Source organism: Pimephales promelas, chromosome 1 (assembly GCF_988280905.1).
Source record: "Pimephales promelas chromosome 1, fPimPro1.hap1.1, whole genome shotgun sequence".
Lineage (NCBI taxonomy): Eukaryota > Metazoa > Chordata > Actinopteri > Cypriniformes > Leuciscidae > Pimephales > Pimephales promelas.
The window spans coordinates 35,913,324-35,938,599 of NC_142769.1; the positions used below are offsets into that span (position 1 = coordinate 35,913,324).

At 37.4% G+C, this 25,276-nt stretch overlaps 1 protein-coding gene across 1 annotated transcript in view; it reads right to left on the reverse strand.

The window, feature by feature from the left end:
- Positions 1-58: 58 nt before the first annotated feature.
- Positions 59-25,276, reverse strand: part of mtmr10 (myotubularin related protein 10) — a 50,069-nt gene continuing 24,851 nt past the window's right edge. The window contains exons 3-16 of the mRNA XM_089129563.1: positions 21,249-21,385; positions 17,501-17,573; positions 14,396-14,538; positions 9,160-9,253; positions 7,350-7,497; positions 6,429-6,516; positions 6,071-6,159; positions 5,384-5,514; positions 4,978-5,047; positions 4,712-4,782; positions 4,060-4,232; positions 3,794-3,964; positions 2,634-2,822; positions 59-2,548 (exon numbers count right to left, since the gene is read on the reverse strand). Coding sequence (XP_088985689.1) covers positions 1,946-2,548; positions 2,634-2,822; positions 3,794-3,964; positions 4,060-4,232; positions 4,712-4,782; positions 4,978-5,047; positions 5,384-5,514; positions 6,071-6,159; positions 6,429-6,516; positions 7,350-7,497; positions 9,160-9,253; positions 14,396-14,538; positions 17,501-17,573; positions 21,249-21,385 — 2,180 coding nt within the window. The 3' untranslated portion in view covers positions 59-1,945. The remainder of the gene's footprint in view (positions 2,549-2,633; positions 2,823-3,793; positions 3,965-4,059; positions 4,233-4,711; positions 4,783-4,977; positions 5,048-5,383; positions 5,515-6,070; positions 6,160-6,428; positions 6,517-7,349; positions 7,498-9,159; positions 9,254-14,395; positions 14,539-17,500; positions 17,574-21,248; positions 21,386-25,276) is intronic.

Genomic DNA, 25,276 nt, shown 5'->3' on the forward strand with positions numbered 1-25,276 from the left:
TTTCTAAACTCTTAAAACTATTAGAAAGTCATATTTAATGTGCTGAAGACACATTAAGTCAAATGTGGCAATTTCTTTTATTTGCATGAAAATCTGAAGAGCCCTATTTTGCATATTGCCACAAAACAAGGCTCCCATAAGTTCACAAACAAAAACTAAAATAACAACTTAATTGATTCAAAGACAAAACTGTCCAACCACTGATATCTTTAACAACTTCCATACAAAGCTTTGGAATTAGTCAGCGTTGTTCCACTTGCACACCAGAGGGGAAACTCCTGTGATGCGTTTTGAAACATTTTTTTTTTGTCATATCCAGAGTAAAAAAAAAAGAAAGAAAGAACAGGTACATTGCAATTCAGGGCCCGCAACAACAAGGCACAGAGGATTTGTACAATGTCCCTGTTTTAGGTTTCTTTGCATAACTGAATAAATATCAGTGCTGTTTGACAAATCAAACCGTGCCATTAAAGCAAACAGTTTTCATACTGACAGCATTAGTGGTAAACTACACACACATACTGTGCATTACTTCAGACTAGTTAAAGGACATCGGGGGAAAAGGTAAGTACCAAGTTCTAGCAAAAAAAAAAAAAAGAATATAAATTTAAAACTTTACAAAAAAAATTCCCCAACCATAATTAAAAGAACAAATCTAAAATTAAAGAGGCTACATATCAAACCAAGACCAAGGTTACTGTTGCATTGATCAAATAAGCAAAAGTTCACAGGTGCATTTGCACAACTTAATTATAAGTATACTGGGATGCTGTTTAAGACACTGACTACATGACTACTTGTCAAATCAACCAGCTGATTGGCTCGAGCAGCTGTCAGTCACTTAAACAGCCATGGTGTGCTTCAGAAAGAGCAATGTCTGACAGACAAGGATCCAGCCAGCCTGAGAGACACCCATATTGTGCACAGTTATTGCTTGCTATTGGGGTTTATGCTGATAAACCCTGTCAATTCCTATATCAAGATTCACAATTTTGGTTATTCATTTTAATAAAGCTAACTACAGTTAGACCTTACCAGAAGGTTTCAAGAAATCTTAAACTATTTTAAGATTAAAAGATAAAATATATGCATATTTTATACCATAGATTTAAAGTTATAGTTCTACGATAACACTTTATAATAAGGTTCAGTTCAATAACATCAATTAATGCATTAGGTATGGAGACTCAGCATTTATTAAGCCTGGTAAATGTTAATTCAACATATATTGTACTAACACATTTTTTAAGTAAATATCAACATTCACTAATGTAGTATGAATACATGAATTAGCAAACAGTAGTTTGGGTATTTTGTAAAGAAATTTATACTTCAGAAATCAGCATATTAGAATGATGTCTGAAGGATCATGTGGCACTGATGAAAACTGAGCTTTGCCATCACAGGAATAAATAATACCTCAAACTGCTTTAAAATAGAAAACAGTTTTGAATTGTAATAATATTTCATAGTATTTTTGATTAATAAAAAACGCAAGCCCAAACGTTTGAATGGTAGTATGTATTCATATAAACCTTTGATATGTACTATAAAAAATGTATTGTTAGTTCACGATACCTAATGCGCATTAAGTAATGTTAACAAATTGAACTTTAATATAAAGTGTTACAAGTTCCACGTCCTTCCCAATTAATGCCACAAGCTCCACACAAAGTATTTTAAGTTCAACACAAGAAGAAAAGTCCATACCGGCAGTGTAGAACACATCCAAACAATCCTAAGTCAGAAAAATGTGCGATTGGAGCTTTATATTAAATCATGTGCAAAAAAAACCCACACCGACTGACAACTCTCAACAGACAGGTGACTGTCGGTACCACAAGCCAGCACATTCAAAATGAGAGTTAAATACAAGTGAGAAGATCTTCAAGCCTTAGATCTTCATGTCTGCCTGACCTCACAGTCCTATCCCAGCAGTGTGCCTTCAAATCGTCTCATTAGCCAGTGTCTCCGTAGAGAGCCATATCTTGGCTCCATTGAGGAACTTGCTAAGAGGAGTCCCCAGGATGCCGGGTCGGCACAGGTTACCCATAGGAGAAAAGGGGAACGAGGAGCTGAGGTACTCTGGAGGAGCAAGGGACTGGTGAGGAGTCGAAGTCACCTTAAAATACATTTTGCTGTGCTCTGTGTGTGGGTTGTTGGGAGTACAGCCTGCTCCATTGTACTGCCTCAACTGGCTCTGGAGCATTTCAATCTCATCTGTGAGCAATGAGAGCTTGTGGAAGGCGGTGATGGGTCCGCCTTGTGGGATCTGTGCCTCGGGAACCCAGCGGAGGAAGTAGAGCTTCCAGACAGAGAGGTGAGATGGGAGGAGCTGGGGCAGCAACAGGCCCTGCAGGTCAACAGGACGAGAGAACCAGTCCCGAATGAAGCGCTCCGATGGGGTTTCCTGCTGCTCTCGCACCTGAGACAAATCAGACCGGAGACGCAGCATGAGGGAGTTCCGGCGTGTCAGGGTGTCGTTCGGTCCAAGCGATCCATTCCGCATAGCAGAGGGTAGACCCCGCACTGTGGAACTGTAGTTTTTCTGAGGGAGAAGAAAAAAAGGTTTTTGCATTTTTTACCTTTAGCCTTTTAAAAAAGAATGTGCGTAGTAGAGATAGAGAGTTCACCTTGCTGCGCCTGTGTGTGAATGTCTTCACTGTGCCGTTTTGCACACAGGTGGCGATCTTGCCCACGTACAGGGGATTGTTAAAAAGAGTCTGGTCTTTAAGACTAAATTGTTGGGACCAGTCCCACACTGATGGAAAGCGCAGAGCCTGGTCCTGGCCCAGGTGAATACTCTTACTGCTCGCAAAATCCTGAAGAGATGAGAGAGAAAGAGGCAGACAGACATAGAAGGGTAGACATCAGCTCAAAGAAAAATTGTATTAATAGTGATTTCTTGATATTAAATATAAACTTAGTGTAAAAGAGCTGATATTCAGTTTAGCTGTTATTTGGTAGAGTTGTTGACAACTCTTCATTTGTCATGTTTTATATAGCAGGAGATCAAGAATTAATGCATGCTTTTTGAGTTTATTACATAATATATATATATATATATATATATATATATGAAGAGTTCAGATGCAAAAGCCTCTAAATGCCATTTGAAATTTTCTTCTAAAATGACAATAAAATGAAAATAAAAATGATCATTTTAGAAGAAAATTTCAAATGGCACTTAGAGGCTTTTGCATCTAAACTCTTCATATATATATATATATATATATATATATTAGGGCTGTGCAAAAATTAATTGCGATTAATCGCATCCAAAATAAAAGTCTGTGTTTACATAATATATTTGTGTGTGCTGTATATAATTATGCATGCATGTATATATTTAAGAATTATTTGCGCTTAAACTCTGTATATATATATATATAAATACATAATCTATATTGTATAAATATAAATATTTTATATATGAATAACACATTTTCTTAAATATATACATGCATGTGTGTGTATTTATATATACAAAATAATTATATACAGCACACACAAAAATATTATGTAAACACAGACTTTTATTTTGGATGCGATTAATCGCAATTAATTTTTGCACAGCCCTAATATATATATATATATATATATATATATATAGATTTAATATTTAATGTATTACAGTTTTCCAAGTTCATGAACTCCCTTAGATGTTAATACAAGTTCATGAACTCCCTTAGATGTTAATAAACTAATCAAGCATGCATTAATGCTTTAATGTTATAAAAGTGTGTATTGCAAAAATAAAACTAATTACAAAACTTGTCAAAAAGCATCTAACCCTGCTGTGCTCTGCTCTTTGCCGGGGGCAGTTGAAGAGGAACGTGCTGAAGACAGGGACCCACATACTGTCCCCCAGCACTGTGAGGTACACCTCAGTGAACTCGAATGCTGCTGGGTACTGATTCCACAGCTGCCACACACAGTCCAGGAACAGCAGGAACACAGGAGACTGTAGACAGAAAGAATATGAACAATAAAAACAATTTACTTCACATTTAAGTACCGCTTATAAATGAACAAATAAGATACTGGGTGCTGCACTACCTCCTCTTTGTCATTCTTCTTCAGATGGTTGCAGCGGTCCAGGAACCGATGCCCAGCCATCACCCACTCCTTCTGAATCAGACCCTGGAAGCCATGCAGACTCCTGCAGTGAGGATCACACATCAGCTGCACCAGACAAGATATCACACAACTCAGGTCCCGGTCCTCCTTCTCTGCTCACACACATAGGGAATATAAAGGGGCAAGATCATTTATCACTTTACATGACATTCAGAACAATAAAAGAATAGCGCAGGTTATTTATAACTTCATGTGTGTGGACAGCATTTGTGGGATGCTGATTACCACAGAAAAAAGTTTGCACTTACAGACAGCACCATAAATAATTTTGTTTAAAAAAAAAAAAAAAACTACATCTTGCAAAATGGTCTATATTATATTATTTTGTGTGGTAAACAACACTGGTCCAGAAACACTTCCTGTTTCAGTTTGTAACTGTTTTCTTTATTTCACATGTAAAGAAAACATCTTAAAGATGTTTGTTTAATATTTTGATTCAGTTTTATATGTTCTGTTGGTTGTATTTTATCCCAGCTTTAATGTAGTGTTAAAAAACTGAAACAGGAAGTGCTTCTGGACCAGTGTTCTTTACATCTTGCAAAATGGTCTATAATAGAAAAGGTCTTCTTACCTAGGAGTATGACAGACACATGTCTGCTTTCCAGCATATAGACTACGTCTGTTGCATGCTTCAAAAATGTCCTGTAAAAAAAAAAAAAAAAAAAACATACCACACCAATCTTACCAAGTGCACACAACTATCAACATCTGAAAACAGATTTGTTGAGACCTAAATAAACACCTGAGAATGCACAAACTATGCCTGTTTCCAACATTTCTGGCACGAAATAACTTAAATATGCTGTGTGGTGACTATTGGGTGTTTCTCAATCATACCTGACATACTCCATCCATCTTGAGCTATCTAAAGATGACAGCCACTTCTCTTCAGACTCGTCAAAGGGCTCTGCATATGCATATAAATACAAAAGCAAGCAAAAAGACACATTAGAGCTAAAGTGGACAAGGCAATAAACAGATTATTATCTACTGAAAGACAGCTTGGATTATTTAATAATTGTACATAGTATAACTAGTAAGAGTATAAACTAACATGTTTTTAATGGCACAAGGAAGCACTGTGTGGGATTCTTGGAATAACCAAGAACATTCCTGGCCTTTACTGTAAACCCAGTCTTAAGCTAAATTATTAACATGAATAACCATGGTAAGTATTTCCTACAGTTAAAGTCAATTGAGTGTGTACAGCAATCACCCCTTTCTCCAACAGGATAGTATTTACCTATAACACAGATCTGCCTCAGTTTCAGAAGAGCAGTCTGAATATCCTGGATGTTTGGGAGGTTTTTGTCCAAATCCGACTTGAAGACATCACTGCGCAGGGGGTGACTCTTAATGATGGCACTGGAAATCCTACAGAAACAGAGGATTTAACCAATGCTAACTGGTGATAAATACAGAATATGAGAGCCTGTAATGTATCTTTGGCTATGAGCAGATCTGGCAACCCTACTAGGCTCATACGATCTGAGATTAATAAACAAGCACAATCACAACATTTGATGTAATTTCAAAATGAAATAATATTTGGGAAAATTACTGTCAAAAATATATTATCAAATCTATCTATAATAATCTTTTTTTCCTTAAATTCACCATGAAATCAAAATTGACAATTAAAAAAAAAATTATGGAATATTGCAGTATTCATTAAATTATTTATCCGAGCACATCTTTTTTAAATTATTTTTTTATTCAAGTGTGCTTCTATTCTTTAATCAAAAGAACTTGTATTCCCCCTTGCAGCGACATCTCTTCTCTGATGACAAGAGCAGGATAACCTGTCACTCACATGAGATCCCAGCAATAACAATCCACAACGATCCAATCAATTCCCATTGGAGAAAATCAAGCCCTGCCTTACATTTTTTCTTGTCTGAGAAATGTTTTTCTTGTCTCTCTTTCTTACCGCTGCTCCACCTTCCTTTGCTGCAGTGGGTCACTGATGTTAGACATACGGACCAGAGCGCTTCCACTGGAGTGATTCCAACACCATAACTACAAACCAAAGCACATACACACATAAATACTCTCCAAAAGATTCGCCTATGTATGTTGACACACATGCACTATTAAGTGCAAATCCATCCACCAAGTAAGCTTAAACACGACATGATTTTTCATTCTGCAAAGTTTTAAATTAAGACACTAACTAATGACATTCTCTCAGAGTAAGAGCAAAACAGACTGGGGTAGTAAAAGTGATTTGTAGATTTCCTCCCCTCTAACTCTAAAACCAATAATCCAGTCAGGTAAATGGCGCTCACCGGGATGCGCTGGGAGTAAAAGCAGCAGGCGTATTGCTTCAGATCCTGATCTGCTAGAGATACCGGAACCACAAAGAACTCTGGGAGACTGCAAAAAGCAAAAAAAAGGAGTTAAACTCCACATAAACAGCTCCTGAAACTGTCAAGCACAATGAAATACGTGACTCTTCTTTGTGTTAGTATTATAAACACAATGACCTGATACTGAACTGCATGTGGATCAGTGCTTTCATTCCAGAGGATTACTGCATTCCTGTCTGTCTGAGCAGATTCATATGAACCTGTCATCATTTAATCAGTTATCCTCATGCAGTCAGGAGATTTATTAGGATGACTACAGAGGGCCTTTTACACAACACCGTTTACAACTAAAAACAGAAAACCTTTTATGTGTTTCGGCCGTTTATTTACATCAGTGTTTTGGGGCCTGAAAACATCAACTTTAGAAAAGGGGTTTCAAAGGGCAAGTTATTAAAAATGATTCCTTTATTGTTTCCATGTAAACTAAAAGAACGTGAATTTCTAAATATGGGGGTGTCATGTGCATGTGTATTACATGTTCAGTCTATAGGTCCATAGTGTTTCTTTACAAAGTGGCATGTATAACACAGCATTTTTAATCTTTGTTGCAGATACGCGTGAACAGGGATCATGTTGACAATGTTGTCGTTTGTACATGTAGGGACAGAAAGGAAACACCTTTCCGTTTTTAGTACATCATTGTCGTGTAAGTGTACCATAATTCATGATCACTTAAACAATAGCCATTTGTACTGTACATACTCATACGTGTTTCTGTTACATTTACTTTCCACATGAAAGTCATGAGCAACAATGAGCTTTAGCCTATGATGCTTATAATAAAAGCTGTTTGCAAAATAGATCATTATTTACATGTGAACTCTCTGTATATGCACTCACCTGGGTGAGATGAAATAGCCTTGATTTATGGTACACACCCTCCATTCAGAGGCACCGGTACGCTTAATTTCTCTGTCCCAGTCTGAGGAGCAGTCGAACAGGGGGGTCTGCAAACCCCCACCAGGGTCAACACCATTCACTGTCTCATCTAAACAAACCAGACATGTACATGCTCATGAGGGGTGAAAAGGTGAGAGTTGCAGGTGGTTATGGGACATGTTTACTGAGGTGTGTTTTCTTTAAGGATATGCTTAGTGCATTAAATAATTGTCCTTTTCTTAAACACATTAATGTTATAATAAATTAGAATTAAAAATATATAAATTATAATAATAAAATGTAATAATTACATAATTTCATTTTAATAATAAATCTCATTAAAGCTGCATTGTCGCCATTTCCGTTTGAAATCTGCAATTGCAGTTATTCGGTGTGGATACGGGCATTCAGGGTCACAGATTCTACTTTTTAGAAGTATGACCATCATAAGAATTTTCACCGAAAAATGTCATCTGAACAAGTTAGTAACATCCACACGTTGGTTTGTTCAGACCAACTAAAGGGGGGAAAAAAGCATTGCAGTAAATCACGCTGATTAAATGTAACAATCGCTTGTCATATCACATTAAACCGTGCAAATTATACTTTGGTCTCAAATTGTTAATGTTGACAACATCAGCATTGCGTGACTACATTTAATGCCCTTCAGATATGTAACCTTGTTTTCGCATGGGCTGGTTAGAGTCTCTTTTTTCATTTGCCCACTCCGAAGTCCGAATGAAGTCTTTTGCATTTTACAAGGGAATCTCCAGTTGTCATTGGTGATTGTCGTTTGAACCTTTCTGGATCCGGCATCAAATTAATAAGTTTAATTATATCAAGTGCAGTGAGAAGAGGCTATAAATCTCCACCTGCAGCATCCTCACACGCAATATAGCTTACTAGCCGAGACTCATTCTTTCTGTGTACAGATGTGACGTAATGATTCAAAAACATGCTCGAATTTCTCGCAGAAATCCACCAGTACCACTGCAATTAAAAACATTATTACAAGCTTACCGTTTTTAATTGAGCTACGGCAAGCAGATCGTTTTGAACACTGGTTACTATAATTTTTTAACCCAAAAAACGTTACGGACTGGAGCTTTAAATGAAAAAACTTCTATGGCCTTGAATTGGCAAAATAACAGTGATAATGGAGATATACAGTACACTACCGTTCAATAGTTTGGGGTCAGTACAATTTGTTTTTTTTGTTTTTTTCAAGAAAACAATACTTTTATTCAGAAAGATTGATCAAAAAATTCAATTCATCAAAGAATCTTGAAATAAGTTAACTAAATATTAAGCAGCACAACTCTTTTTATCATTGATAATAATAAGAAATGTTTCTTGGAATGATTTCTGAAGGATTCTGATCAATAAACAGTGTCAAATAAATTCTGCCTTGGTGAACATGAGACTTTTCAAACACATTACAAAACCTTATCGTCCATAACAGCAGTGTATATACTGTATATATATAAAAATATAATTCGATCTGAATTCTCTCTTCAGAATTCAGATCGACATATTGTAACATTAATTTAAACTGAATTCTCCTACATTCTGTCATTTCTTAAAACTGTTACAATGCAGCCCAATAATAGCAGCCATAATAATCTTAATATAGGCCCTGCTATTCACATGAGCTCTTTGCATTCCCTGGAAAGTGTCCTAATGTTTTGACTTGCAGGGAGGCTGAATGTATGGACACCTCAACTCAGTTTGGCAATTATTTGCGGTCACAGTTGCACATGTGTTTTCATACCCGTTGATCCATGGTATCGCTTTCCGACGTATTCAAAGCCAAAGAGTAGCTGAGGGTCAGCAGGGTGGGAGTAATGAGCGATGGCCAGACAAACCTGTGGGAGCACACAAAATGACCTTCATTGTTAGTTTCACTGTAACAGAACAAAAATATGACACTGAAATATAATTCCTTATTTCATCTCACAATACAAATATTTTGTCATTTACTATACTAACAAACTGTTTGTAGTCCATTTTACCCTTACAAATACCAAATGCTCCATTACAAATGAGAAATGTACTTCTCTAATCTTTGGAAGGGATTTGAATGGGCTTTTTGGAGTGAAAATTAGCATGTGTTCAAATAAGCAATCATAACTGACATCCCTGCCACAGGGCACTGGAAAAATACCACCTGAACTGCTTGATTTAAATTCTAGGCACAAACCAGAGTTAGGTCCCGAACTGGTTGATATCCCCACACCCAAGACTATATAGTGCAGTTTGGGAATTTGTCTCCCTTTAATGTGTTTTCCTGCAACACCTGTTGGTCAGATCAATTGAGATGAGCTTTTCTTGGCACACATGTTGGATTCAGGCATGGAAATATTCAAAAACACTGAGCGCAGAGCACAAGATAAGCTGGACCTTTACCTTTACAACACAGTTAAGAAATACATTTCTCTTGCTGTATTTTACAGATTAGTCTTTAATAAGTGCACTCTCTGTATGTGCCACATAATTCATAGCTTTCCCAAAAATGATCTGTCATTATTTAGTCACCCTCATGTCATACAAAACCCATAAGACTTTGGATCTAAGACTAAACGCATTTTCATTTGCGTTTCAAAGATGAACCTATGGCTTTGGAACAACATTAAGGTGAGTAACATAAGAGAATTTATATTTTTGGGTAAAAGTGTTGAAACTCAGAAAACTCAAATAAGGGGTCTTTCACTTAATGTGTTTTTGCATTCCACTTAATGCTTTCCATTGCTTTTCTAGGTGAACGTGGTAGAGGGATGTGTTTGAGCGCTTGTGTCTTTTGCAGCATCTTACAACTGACACAACAGAGGTGGTTGAAAAATATGAGAAGGGAGGGAAAACAACAAGTCATACACTTGTTATTTCATAAACAAGGCATACTCTTGCAAAATGTTTGAGTTCCCCAGAGAAACTTTGCTTTCACTTGCAAAACTTTTGTGTTGGGGGAACGCAAACCATTTATGAGTGAAAGCAAAAGTACTGCCTGTACCAGATGTCCAACCCAAGGGCAGTTTATTTACATACTGTGATGACATGACATGTGCCCACCTTGGCAAAGATCTGCCCTTGTCTTGTCATTTAGCCTTGAGTTCATGCCATGCAAAGAACTCAAAACATAAATATGGACACGACCACAGTAGTTACATGGAAATAATACTTGACAAGGAACAAGACAAACATGAGGGCTTAAATATACAGGGCTATGAGACAAATGTGACAAATGTGAACATAATCAAGACAATCAACCAATCAGAACATGAAACATAAGGCAAGGGAACGCATGGAAGGATCACAAGACTAAAACAGGGGATCACATGACAGTCATGAAACAAGATCATGAAACAAAACCAAAACGTGACACTGCCAAATAATTTTTCATCCCATCTCATTTTGTTTTCCTCAACATGTCCCTTTAGGGGCTCCATATGACACGACATTCACTGTGTTCTATAAAAAGAAAGCAGCACTCAAGTTAAAAGAAGTACAACCTTGGAAAAACACATCTCTAGACCCTGTGCTTTTTTCATTACACATAATTTCAATGCAAAATCGCATTCTGAATGAATGAATGAATCTTGTGCTTCTCAAAGAAAGGATTGAATGCTTGTACTGGTAAAAAAAACTGACATTTCAGTTGCTTGTTTTTTAGAAGTGTTTTCCTAAGGAGATAGGTATAGGAAACTGAAGAAGAAAAACCTGCTCTAGGGACAGAAATGCTGGGAATTAATAGTTACAATTATGGAAACACAACAGACAAGTGATGTGAACAGCAGCTCTGTAATTTCCAACGGGATATTATGAAATTACCAGTTCTTCCTTGAAGGCAGGTACTCTGCTGAAGGGCTCATTAAAACCCAAAAGCACACATAAAATAATCCCTCCTCCATGATCCAAATACAATATTTGACATTTAGTTCCATTTTTGTCCAATCTGAGCTGAGGTATCTAGAGATATCTGAGATATCACTTGGCTCCTCCATAATACTAGTAGCAGAATATGAATAAGCAGTGCGCCTTGCATTGCTGTCAAGGAAACGCACTCTACTTGCCCTTCACATAAGCTCCATGGTTTAGCATTCAGTGGCACTGAGCAACAAAAGCATCAGAGAAGCTCTGGAACGGAACTTCAGGATAAATGTGTGTGTTTGCTAAGCGCTCAGAAAGTGAGAAGCGCGCTCAATGGGCTTTTTGTTCCTCTTGTTTTTGTGGTGCTTTTCTTGCCCCTTTCTCCCCCTTCCTTCACACATTCTCAGGAGCTGGCAGACTGTTTAGAGCTGAACTCTGGCATCTCTTTTTCCTTATCCCCCCCTTACTTCACTCCTCCTGTACCTCCAGTTATTCCCCTTAGATTTTGGGCCCTGTACTTGGTGGATAACTGCAGGTGAAAAGCTTGGCTTCCCTCACGGTCTTTTTCCCATTACTGAAAGGAAAACTCCCTTTTCAGCTTTCAAAAATATAAACAGCTCTTAGTGCAGCCTTTGAGATTCTAGTGACTAATAAATGATGACTAACAATCATTCCAAAGATGCTGTGGAAACCATTCATTTCGCTCTGAGTCATGCTACAGGAATGGCCAATCAGGGCTCATTATGCTGCAGGAATGACGAACAGGAGGCCGTTCTCCTATACTGACAGCCTTTGAGTCAGGAGCACAATGTGGAATGTTCGTTTTACACAAAGTTCCACATTGCCTGGCAACAGCAGCTGTTGTGGAGCAACAGGATGGGTTTGTAGGCCGGTGTGAGTCACAGAACTCGGACTTCATCGCATGATCTGATCTTGTATAAAGAGCTCTTTTTATCTTCTTTATGGCACAAATATATATAACGGGAGGGAGAGACATTCCTCAACAGAACATGCTTTATTTTATGAGGCAGAGACCCTCTGATGGTTTTGGTGGGAACTTTCGAACGCTTTACTGCAGTGCATTTTTTGTCCTTTTAAGTCAGTAGAGAAAAGTAAAAAAAAAAAAAAGACACGCCACTCTATCGCCACACACCATGTAAATATACATCGCAGAGAAAAGAGGGCACTGACAACGTGCCGACAGACAGGACAGAGCAGGTTACATTTGATATGAAACAAAGTATTAACTTTGGTAATTTTTTTAAGATATTTAAAGGGGTGATGAACTGAGAAATCAAAATTTCCTTGAGCTTTTGACATCTAAGAGGTGACATATAAGAATATTCTGTAAGTTTCAGAACTGAAAACGTCCTTGTTAGTCCAATAAAAGCTTTTATTGACACCAGGCTCAGCAAATGACTCGTTTTTTAAAGTGGGGAACTATGACGTCAAAGAGGATAAAACACCAACCCTGCAGAAGAAGATCAACGCCTACACGCATAGCTAAATAACATAAGCCTACCTCGTGATAACAAACCGGATCGAGAGTGAAACTCATTATAATATGCAAAACTGTTATCCACTCACAGCAGTGGGTGTTAACTTCCAAGTGTTCAGTGCGAGACACCCATAAAAACCGAGCGTTTTTGAGCTGGGCTCAAAACTAGGGTAAAAAATAGCCTGATACTTATTCATTTTGATGTTTTTTAATGTAAAAACCAAGCGAACGTCATAAGTTGACCTCAGACGACAATATAAATAAATTTAAAAAGCCAGTTCATGACCCCTTTAAACAATAAGTGTCAGATCGCTATAGCCTCTTAAAGCTGCTTGAGAACCAATCATCTCTTCCTTAGTCAATTTATAGCATCAAAGAAACATGAAAGAACATAAGAAGGAATGTTGTTTTAACCGCGGAAAGACATCAGTACACTCCATTTTTCAAGTTCAAATCCACCAACATTAATCTACTAACTCTCCTGACGGTTTTGTCAGACAAAAATGGTGGATGGCAGATCGCCTGTCAATCAAACTCCCTGCAAAGGATCAATTACCTTTGAACCTTGGCGCTCTTTGGGGTTCGCCGATCAAGCTATTTTTAGCCAATATCTGTTGATCATGATTGACGCCGATCAATCGGAGCATCACTAAATTTCGCCTTATATTTGTAACCAAACCATTTTATCTTCTATTGTATCTAAAAAAATAAATGAATAAACACATTCTTAAAATAATTTCCACAGACGAAAAATATGTAAATGATGACAGAATTGTTATTTTTGGATGAACTATGCCTTTAATAATTGAATTAACACAAGATTCTTGCGACTGACTGTTATCATATATTTTGAATATGCTTACTGCTACTTACTGTTATATTATATTTTGAAGCAATGTAAAAATATAACGTAAATGGGATCTCATATGCACATAATCAGGAAACCATGATTTAAATTCTCTTTTTTAGATGTATTTTATTGTATTTTATATTATCCCTTTGAAATTGACCCAGCACTGTGGTACAACTCAGTGTTTTGTTTTTTAAGGTGCTTTATAAATACATTTTGATTTGATTTGATGAGGGCTTTGTATGCGCATTTCAGAATCTACCACATGCCACTGGTTTGCTGTGGGATCAGTGTCCACCAGACAAAGAAGGTGGATGAAAGCAGTGCTGTCTAGGTAAGGAGAAAAACTATAATCCACTCATCCTACAACCTCTCAGTAGGGAAGGGGAGACGAAGAGAGAAGAGACTTCCTGAAACACCACAGGCCTACACTTCTAGGAAAAGATTCTTGCTTAAGTGGGACACAGACAAAAAAAGAAAAAAAGATCAAGGCGAAATGTGTCCATAAAACCGCATACACAAAAGGGCAGAACACTGACTGAAATTAATACAAATCATAAATCCACTTCATTCCAGGACTGGACCCAACAACATGAAGGAATTTCTCATACGTGTTTACAAATTTTACTTCAGGGAAAAAACATCCAGACTTCAGCAGGGGCTGCAGACAACCCTATTAGCTCTTAATCCTCTCTAAGACTAATCCAAAAGTGGCAGGAGGAGTGTGAGCATGTGTGGGAGTGTGTTTGGGTGCAAGAGGCTGTGAGGCTAGTTATTTTATTGTGTGTGTAGTACCTTTTTAGCACTCTCGGGTCCAGCTTCATCAAAGCGGAATCGGATGATGCGGAAGTCTTTGCAGTAAAGGATAAGCTCTGTAGGGTTAAATTTCAGCTTCTGATTGGATCCTAAAATCTTCTGCTTCCCCTTTACATCATTCACTATTAAAAAAACACACACACAAAACAATCTTATTTGGATTTTGTAACCATTACTGATAGTGATGAAAAGAAAGAGGACGGGTAATGATGGGGGGACGATGGGAAAACAAGATTGTGGCAGAATTGAACTTGTCATTTGCACAAACACTACAACACTTCAACAACATGTGTCAGAGAACGTGTAGTTACTGCCAAGTTTTCTAATCACACTATTGGATATTACATGTGCTAGTGAGCAGGGGGGAGTATAATCTGTATTATGTGTAATCTGTATTAGATAATATTCCAGCAAAGAGTCTGAAGGCATAAAAAAAAAAAAAATCATGACCCGGTACAAATAAAGTAACAACAACAAAAAACCAACGAAAAATAATAAAGGCAGTTTTCCTTCCCTAAAGTCACTACCAAAGAATACAGAAGTGATAATTAAGACCACTTTATCATAAGAGGAGTTCCTCTACCCAAATATCATGTATATCCAACTGGATAGAAAGAAGAAAGGCTCATATTAACTTTAATGTTAGCAAAACTGGTGTATTAAACAGCAATATCACACAATCATGTTGTTTATACATGTATTGTACAATTTTAAAACTCTCAAAATTAGATTAAAATCACTTTTGACAAAATGAAGTGCCTTGAAACGCACAGCATTATTTGATGTTGACGTAATTTCCATTGAAAGAGGAAGACAGGCCAAGATATATATCGAGCAGCTCTTTCCCTTTTTTTTTTAAACGGCCAATAACCTTTCGTTTATATCACAGCTCATCCAAAGCCTTTGCCGCATTTGACAGCCACAGTCTATAATAGATTTATAAAACTGATATTAAAGCAAAACAGCGACCATAATCGTACGAGGATGTGTAGTTTGAAAAGTGTGTACTTTATGTTGTTATCTCTTCAACCTGCCAGTGCTGTATCTAATGGTGTCTTTCTAACCGTTTCTCCACCTAATCTCCTCCATGTCGCTTTAAAATACAGCATTCTGTGAAGAATTCAAGTGGATCCAAGTCCGATACGTTTTGTGCGTATAATTCTATACGAAGACCACGGCACAAAATGTCTAATTCTGTTGGTTAATTGATGTTGTTCATAATAAAAAAGTCAACTGATGTTGATTAATACATATCTTAGATTAATACGTGCTTCAAAAATATTGTTCATTGTAATTTCATGTTGATAAATGTAAATATACAGAAGCTTATAGTGAAATGTCACCAAACTACTGAAGGCTCATTGTGTTGTAGATAAAGGTGTAGTATAAGTAATACTTTTGTAAGAAACTCGTATTATAAAAAAATGTAAAAAATGAGCAGATAAGGTCTGTTGGATGTGGTTCAAAATTAGCTTTCAGTCCCGTAATTAATACAGTATAGATGGCCTTCAAGGGCACTCTCCCAGACTGCAGGGGTCACTCTGCCTTACTGACAGATCGAAGCCTCAAAGAGTGTTTTTTTCCCTGCCTGAATCTCTTATAAAGGTCTTTTTGTTGAATCCACACAGACAGACAGTGAAAAAAGGAGGGGGGTGGCTAAGGCTTCATGCTCTATCTGTTTAGCACAGCAATTCAACACTTGGGGGGCTAAGTCAGCAATGGGGGGAGTGCAAAGGATCTAACACAAACAAGTTTAATCACGGCCAGGCTCAGGCTGCAGTCTGGCTGGATGAGCTCATCTACAGCTATGCTAAAAACAGCCACACAAACAGGTTCTGCAGCTACACTACACTATAAAGAATGTATGCATTGCTTTATGCATGGTTACAGTCATTTATCTAGGACACATGATTGTTTTAGTTATGTTAAAACAAATGCTGGGAGAACACACAAATGGAGATTAAACTTAGTACTCAGGTAGAAAGAGAGGTTACACTTTTCATATGTCCTTGCTTTTTTCCACTTTCCACTTTATTTTTCAAAGTAACAAAGTAACATATCAACTGACTGTCATTATAGTATAAGTAGACTGTAGAAGACTGTTATATTACGGTTAAGGTAAGATGATATGTACTTGCAAAGTCTCTTATTAAACTGGGAGTTGTGATTTACCAGATGAGAAGTCCATATATGTCTCATCTTTTTACTCTTTTAATTCATTTTATAACTGTAACATATATCTCTTTTAATTTCTTTGAATTGTCATAGTGTATGAAATGGGCTATATAAATACATAAACTTGCCTTGCCATATAGTCAGGAGAATGTGTGTAGAGGGAGCATCAAAATAAAGTGCCAGCATTATGCTGACAGTCTACTAATACTGTAATGAGAGTTAGATGACATGTAGTTGCAGTTACTTAAAGTGGACCGTCGAAATAAAGTGTTACCGAAAAGAGATGGAGAACAACCCAAGTTTAAAAAGAAGGAAACCAGTGAGTGACTGTATAAAAACACATTTGCAGGCACTGAAAACAAGGAGAAAGGAGAGAACGGCAGAAAATTAAGAACAAAGATCTCAGTGCAAAACCACGTCAAGCACAACAATGATCGGTCACTTTTTCGAGACCCTGGACGGAAGTATTATTTTCCAATCATTTTAATTCTCTTTAAATTTAAACAATTTAAGCTTCAAACCAAAACTTGAATCGCAACTTTACAAACTATAATTTGAAGTGAAAAATAAATAAAAATTACGGATGACTTTTTGCGAACATCGAACCAAACATTGCAAAAGTTTTTACTATTAGCATCAAATACAATATTATAAAATTGTTAAAAACACAGATTGCTAAGTTCACTGCAAGTGCAGGAAACTGATTTGATTATGTTGTATGCATGTGGGAAGATCAAATAACAGTTTGGGGTTATGAAATCCTGCCTATAGTGTATTTCAAGCAGTATTTCTCTCCTCTATAGTGTGTGCACCCTATAACTACTAAGTTCAGAAAAAGCCTGAAGAGTGGCAGGTGGTCAGCAGGTGTTGTTAAGCATGGTGAAGAATGTTCATGTGCTGTTGAATTACCTGTTACTACCTGCTCCACACAAGCCAGTGAGACATCATGCTCGCCCAGGAGACGGTGGGTGCACTGGAATCTCTGTGAACAGTAAAAAAAGACGAGGATTATTTTTAATTCACTTGCATATAATCGTTTTGTTGACATTATCCTGCAAAGAGAACATAATGAGCTACGGCTGGCATCCATATGAAGTTGAACAGATGTAATGGGTGAACTTTTTTAGGTTTAAAGGTTGTATCAGCCTTCAGGCCCGAAAAAAAGGTCCAAACATAAATGATCACATTCATCTAATCTTTCCTAACGATCCGATAGCTGCCCGCCCCATAAACCGGCCGTCAAAAAACGCGTCTCTGTAAGCTCGGAGATCTGCAAACAAAAACAATTGGTTTCACAAACCACTCAAAACCAAAATAAATAATAAATAGTGTTCCAACCAATCACTGAGAGGGGGTGGGTGTTTTGAGGTTTTGCGCTCGTGAGCGGCTGCACGCAAGGCCAATTTAGGCCAATTTATACTTCTGCGTCGAGGGTACGCCGTAATGTGCGGCGTTGGCTACGCACGTAGGCGACGCCGTTATGAGCATTTATACTTCTGCGTTCAGGTCTTGTTGCTCTGCAGTACTGCTCCGAAACGCTAGTTGGCGGCGGAGAGTTTTAATGTTCCACTGTGTTTAGATTCCTCGCGGCTAGGTTACTACAAGCAATGGGCTCTATGCACGGCGTTATTTCCGGTGAAGGATTAAGGATGCTCGATAACTTCCGCCGATCATAGAGTCCAATGCAATACCGAGAATTTATATTGAGTTTTATACTCCATGGTTATACTAATGAAACGTTAGTCACAAAAACAGATAAAACAGACACCCCTCGTTGTGTTTATGCTTCTTTTTCAAATTATATTAAATAAACATAACTATATATAAAATTACATCTAAACGTATGTACGTTTCGTTTCAAAGACGGGAGGACAGTAAATATTGAAGACTCTGCCATAATCCCGTTTTCTCCGGTTTTCCTTCGCTTTAATCTACACAAGCGGAAATGGACGAGCATCCTTACGTCAAATGCGGAACTTATGCGTGCATATAGCCCATAGCGATTGAAAGAGAGTGGATCATGTTGGAGTTGGAGCTTATTGAGGTGGAAAAACAGTTCACTTTAGTGAAATTACTAAAACTGAAAGGCAGAAATGAGAGAAGACGTCGGAGGAGATGGTACGTGTGGAAATCATAGACAGTGATGGAAATGCGTGAGAAGGTACGTGCGGAAATGCGTAGGAGGAAATGCGATGCTACCAAGCCGACCAATCACTGATCTTGCGGTCCGCGTCGTCGCGACGTGTAGTTACATTTTTGAGGAGGTGCGCGTCAGGCGACGGCGAAGGGTACGCGCAATGGGACGCGTCTGTGCGTATGCTACGCCGTACCTACTGCGCGCACCCTACGCAGAAGTATAAATTGGCCTTTAGTCTGAACTGAAGAAGAAGCCAGCGTCTATCAACAAAGAAGAGAAATTGAACATTGCTGAGTCAATCCCCAAGAGGAGGACGATTAGGGCGAGGGAATACCATTGTGTTTATTCCAAAACACAAATAGTTATCAGGAAGACAATTGAAAGGTGGAGAGAACTTGCGCGTATATTGATCGTTTTTTTTTTTTTCATGATACACGAAACGGGAGGGAGGGGCGAGCTTACTTGGTTTGGGATCTCGCTTCAAACACAAACAGAAGTGACGTCATCCACAAATGCTGATTCAACCTTTAAATAATGTAACAATTTACCTTCTTTTCTTAGTAAAGGCTGATTATCGGTTGTCTTAGAGAGATTATTAACAAGTTTAGCTTGTTTGAAAGCTGCGTGACAGCAAGGAGTGACTATAGAGGTTAATATGTGCAGAAGATTTCACCGCTCTGGAAAAGAACTTTGGATTCTTTTCCATGAAATGGTCTGAAAGACAGGGTATGCATTTCCCTCCTTTTATGCCACATTTATCCACTCTAGTAGGGAGTAATACTCATGACACCAATATAATCAACTGTATTACATTGTATAAATGCATAAAACTGTAAACAATTTCACCTATATGTTTGTGTATCTAATGTGGACCCGTTTTATCAATTCTTAAAGCTGAAGTGTGTATTTTTTGTTTAAATATTATTCCAGTTTAATGAGTCAACGACAGTGTATGTACTGTAAGTCATTAGTAGGTTCATTCAAAGCCACTGGAAGGCACCCTGCAACATTTAGCCAAAAAAGTATACCGGTCCGGCTTTGGCAGTATGCAGGGAAGGAGACAAGAAGACGTTTTTTAATGGATATCAATGATGGAGAGGCTTCACTACGTTGAATAAACAGCCTTTGTGAGGAAATAGCTAATCATTTAATGAATCGACAGCCTGTTCGCTAATCATCAACATGTTGTACACTAAACAATACTTTCGTTGGGAACTGTGTAGATTTTACCTTGATAAAAATGTTTGGTTTTTTTTAGAGAAGGCAGAGTTGGGACTGTCACTGAAGGTACTGTGAAACTCATTCACGGCATTACTACCAGCAAATGTGTAGTAGTATTTAATAATAAGTATTGTGTAATATTGAGTGATATTGTAAATTGTCTAAAGAAAATAAACAATATCAATGTTTTTCTTCCTTTGTCTTTTAGGTTTTATAAATTATGCAACTATATTACTATGACTGGCATACTGACTGATACAGTAAATGCTGATACAATGGTTTTTAATAAACAAAGAGAAAAGTAATAATTGATTTATAAATACAGACAAAGGGTGTATATAAAAAAAACAAGGGGTGAATTGGGATTGATCCTAAGTTTACTATGGTTACACTTAAATGTATACTTTAATGTACTATAAGTGGGCCAATTTAGTCCCAAGCGGTATTAAAATACTACACTTACAAGTTTACTTGTACATATTGACATTAGTATACTTACTACGTAGAATTTAAAAATATACTTTAAAATTACTTAAGTATACTTAAGTGAAATTAACCTTTTTGTAATGGTATGCATTTGTAGGAGTTTCCCATTCAGACGCAAAATGTATGGGAGGAGAATATTTAACTGAATCACGCAAGGTGATTTACTACGGTTTGCGCTCGTCAATTTACTGGTATTTGGTCCAAAATTTACAGACAAAAAAAGCATGTCTTAAACCAGACCCTAATTCGAACTGCTCTCTCTTGGTAGACTGCGTTGGTCATTATGGAAATGATCCGGCTACGTCTGTATTCTTTAATTTGTGTTAGACGTTACACATACTGTGTTAAGTTTCTAATTCTCACCAACAAGTAATGGAGAATAAATGCCGACCATGATGCTCACAATCCTATGTCTACATTCAGGCCTTGAAAAGAGTCTTTTGCTTCAACTACAAGAGATGTTTCTGGGCTAGAAGGTGAATTATTTTCCACTTCCTGCTGAAGATAGCTGAACAAGATAAATAAAATTCACACACTATTTTCTGCTAGCAGAATTGTTCAAGTCAGCAATTCACCAAAAAAAAATTCACCAAACAGAAAAAGCAAATCTTTTGTTTAAAATGTTGTGTAAACATTCAATAAGACCTGCAATATCATAAACCAAAACCATGTTTTGTAAGTGCTTAATAATAATCCATATTATAATCACTGCTGATTGTCGCTGTGAGGCTTCTTTGAATAAATATATCTTTAGACAATAGGCTTCCAAATCAAGGCAGATAAACACTGACTTTAATATAAATCTGAGCTTACCTTTAGTGGCAAGGAATTATGGGGAATGAAGGAAACCTTGAAGTTGGTACACACAAGTTTCCCCCAGAGGCCATCCTGAGAGCTTTCTGTCCCGATGCATTTCTTTACAAAGTTCGCCTCATTCACAACTATTTCACCTGTAAAGAAGGAACAAGGAAGTGAGTACAATCAGCTCAGCAAAGGATGACTAGCTCACATTTTAACATATTTAACATATGTTAAAAGGAGATGGTGGTGCTTCAACATGCTTTTATTTAACATGTACCATTGTGTCCATATTGTTATCTCACAACCCAAATTTTCAAGAGCTAAACATACATCAATGAAACTGCAATCAAACACTTCTGGCTGCTAAATAAACAAGCTGTAACACCACAGTTCCTCCACAACACACAAGCAGAGTCTTATTAGACTTTGCACTCTCAGTCTCCACATAGGCAGAGTTCAGAAGCAACTTCTGGATCACTGACCAGTGGCCACTCATGTAACACACACTTGAGCCCCTTCATAATGGCCTTCCAGGGAAAACCCTCTCCTGAGAAGCTACTGTGACTCTCCTTTCATGTTGGTTGAAAAATGATGCCCTATTAAAAGAAATGACCGGTTGTGCTGACTAAACAGTCACATAAACTTTTACCATGTACCGCGAGTGCACATGCATGCTGAGAGTCCTGAACATTCTCTCTCTCTCTCTCTCTCTTTTTTTTTTACACAAAGAGGAAATAAGCAGAGTTCAAAGGCAGGTGTACCAGTAGCCAACATATGATAGGCTTTCAGGATGCAGAAACACCAGGTTTTGGGTGGAGTGGATCTAATATAATTCTAAAGAGACATTGACACCAAGGACAATAACTATAAAGTTTTACAAACAATCTAATTCCAAATAGGGAAGTCCACTAACAGTTGCTATAATGACAACAAAGAGGAACGATATAGTCCGAATTTTCAAGCAGATGAACAATCAAAATATTGACAGCTGAACAGAATCCACCCAACTTAAAAGAGCTTGAGGATTTAAAATGGCAGACAATTTAACTGCAGCGCATGCTGTTCAGAGTAAACAGAAGGGGATGTTGACAGAACGTTGGTTTGGATGCAAATGTAGTTATATCTCTTTATAGTTTGGTGTGAACGGGCCTCGACTAGGAAACTAGGCACAAGTACCCAACTACTCTGACATCATAGCAAATAGGAAATATTTTGAAAGATAGACAATTTATTTATTGTATATATATTTCATAATTATACAATCACTATTTATTGTATATAATAATTATATATTGGATATTATTTGTGTTATGCTATGGCAGATAGCCAATAAATGACCAATACTATAAAAAAATACAATTAGGTTTAAATAAATTAAAAATAGTGTTATAGTATTAAAACTAAAATCAATTGTTTTAAATGCTACAAACAAATGTAGGCATCAAATCATCATGTACAGTGCTGAAAACGGAAATTCATTTTATGGGGGGTGGGGGGGCTGAACTTAGTAGAACTTATTTTGACCGAGTAGTCAAAATGAGCGAAACACATGTACACTAATTTAGAACATGGTTTAAAGTTGTGGGCTGCAGCCAACATCTTTACTTCCGTCTTTGGTTGAACTCAAAATAAGTCACACACTAATTAAATGAAATAAAGAAACACACATTGCTTCATTCTAAACATGGCAATTCCTCCTCTTTTCGCATCCAGACACATTAAGCGCTCAAATGAACAGAGATGTATGTTGAATAATCAAGTTGCTGAGAGAAAGAGTGAGGGAGAAGAAAACAAACTCCAGCTCTTGTGTGAGCGCAGTGAGCAGGTTTTGTCTCACAGCTGGGACTGGGTTACTGTAGGTCAGGGTGCAGGCTAGCTAAGATGGAGGTTGGGCCCTGTGAAACTCAGGCAAAATATTGGTGAACACTTCACTATACGTCAAGCCGTTAAAACAGTAGACCAGCCAGCTGATTTTCTGAGAAAAGTTATTCGTTTATGACTGCACCCACCTTCTTTACAGAAAGTGTGAATGTCTTAATTCACAAAATTCTAAACGTCCATCATACAACTGCATATTTAACAATTAGATAGTTTGGTTAATCTGATAATGCTTTTAGTTAGCAGAGTAATCAGTTTAAAACATTTTATTATTTTAATATACTGTATTAATATTGTTTTTTTTGGACCAAAATGTATTTGATGCTTCAAAACATTCTAACTAACCCACTGATGTCACATGGACAACTTTTATGATGTCTTTATTTCCTTTCTGGACAAGGACAGTATATCGTACATACATTTTAAACGGAGGGACAGAAAGCTCTCGAACTATCTTAAACTGTGTTTTGAAGACGAACGGAGGTCTTACGGGCTTGGAACGACATGAGGGTGAGTCATTAATGACATAATTAGCATTTTTGGGTGAACTAACCCTTTAAGTGAAAATTGCTGTGCAAGTGATAGATCTATTAGACAATCTATTAAGGAGAGCACATTTCTTCAAAACAAATTGTTGCATAATAAAGTAAGTGTGCTAAAGGCGTGGAATGCTAAAGTGCAATGTGAGTGCAGGCATTCAGGGGAGGACAATTTTTGTGGACAACTGAGCATATCAGTGAACACTCCTGACCACTCGGTGAGTTTAAGGTCTTTGTAAACTAAAGTTAGGTTTGTTCCAATGCACCTTTGGAACCAATGTGGAGGTGTGTGGGGGGGGTACTTGTCCTTAAAGTACGATGAATTCAAATTTCTTGTCAATGTTTTTATCATTCATCAGCTGGAAAAAAAATCGTGATTCATTCCAACGTAATCGTGTCTCTGTGCTGTTATCGTTATAGTTGTAGAGTGGACTCTGCTATTCTTTTATATTTAGAATGATTTTTAGAACTATCATTATCGTTAGATGTTCTTGGTGGATATCAAAGATGAGTTTAAAGGGAAAAAAGTATTGACTACAGAGGGACTTTAAGACCTTGGTATGAAGCCGCAATCTCTTATCACCCATCTTCAGACTCACATATTCACAGGCGTTCGCCCACTCGCAAATTCAATTTCAAACAACTTCCGCTTTACAAGCAGCCTGGTCTGTAAATGGCCATGACAACATATCAACATGTGTCTGATCAGCAATCTACAGTGATTAACCAGCAGCTCATCCTCTCAGATCAACCAGTACACAGCAAAAGATCAATCCAGACTGCTGATGGGAAGGAAATACACATGGTAGTTTGGCAGATGCACTATATGAAAGCAGCAAGACAACACCACACTGAAATTGTACGCACAATATTTCTTTCAAAATCATTTAAAAAAACTGATACATTTTAAAATGATTTTTGTAATTGTTAAATCTGCAAAACGTGATGGTTTTATACATTATATCCTGATAGTGATGGTTTTGAGATTTCAGAAAAGACAACACATAAGAGCTCACATCATAGCATGCCACTAAAAATAATACACACTTGACATCAAATCTACTTGATTGATTGACCCGAGTCAAGTTAAAAGACAGTCTGCATCTTAAAATAACAGCATCAAATATTTATATACCATGTGACCAGGCTTCCTGTGTTTACATCCTGTTAGAAAAGGGGTGTTTAAGCTGGTGGCATGTTTGATCAGAACACCTTGGGTTGTTTTTTTCATAGCTTTGAATTTGGACAACAATTATAGCAGAGCTAAAGTATTAAATTGTTTCTATGGCTAAAGCAGGGATAGAAGATAATAAATATTGCAAGTGAAGCAAACTGTGTACTTGAGGTCGGATCGATTTCGGCACAGGAATTCTCTCTTGTTGCATTGTGCTGCAAACGTTACACGTCAATGGATCAAAGCAACATGATAACAAGAAGAGGCCTAACAGAGAGAGTGACAGAAAGAGAGAGAGAGAGAGAGAGAGAGAGAGAGAGAGAGAGAGAGAGAGAGAGAGAGAGAGAGAGAGAGAGAGAGAGAGAGAGAGAGAGAGAGAGAGAGAGAGAGAGAGAGAGAGAGAGAGAGAGAGAGATGTGTGGGTTTGTAAAAAGACACCATTCATGAGA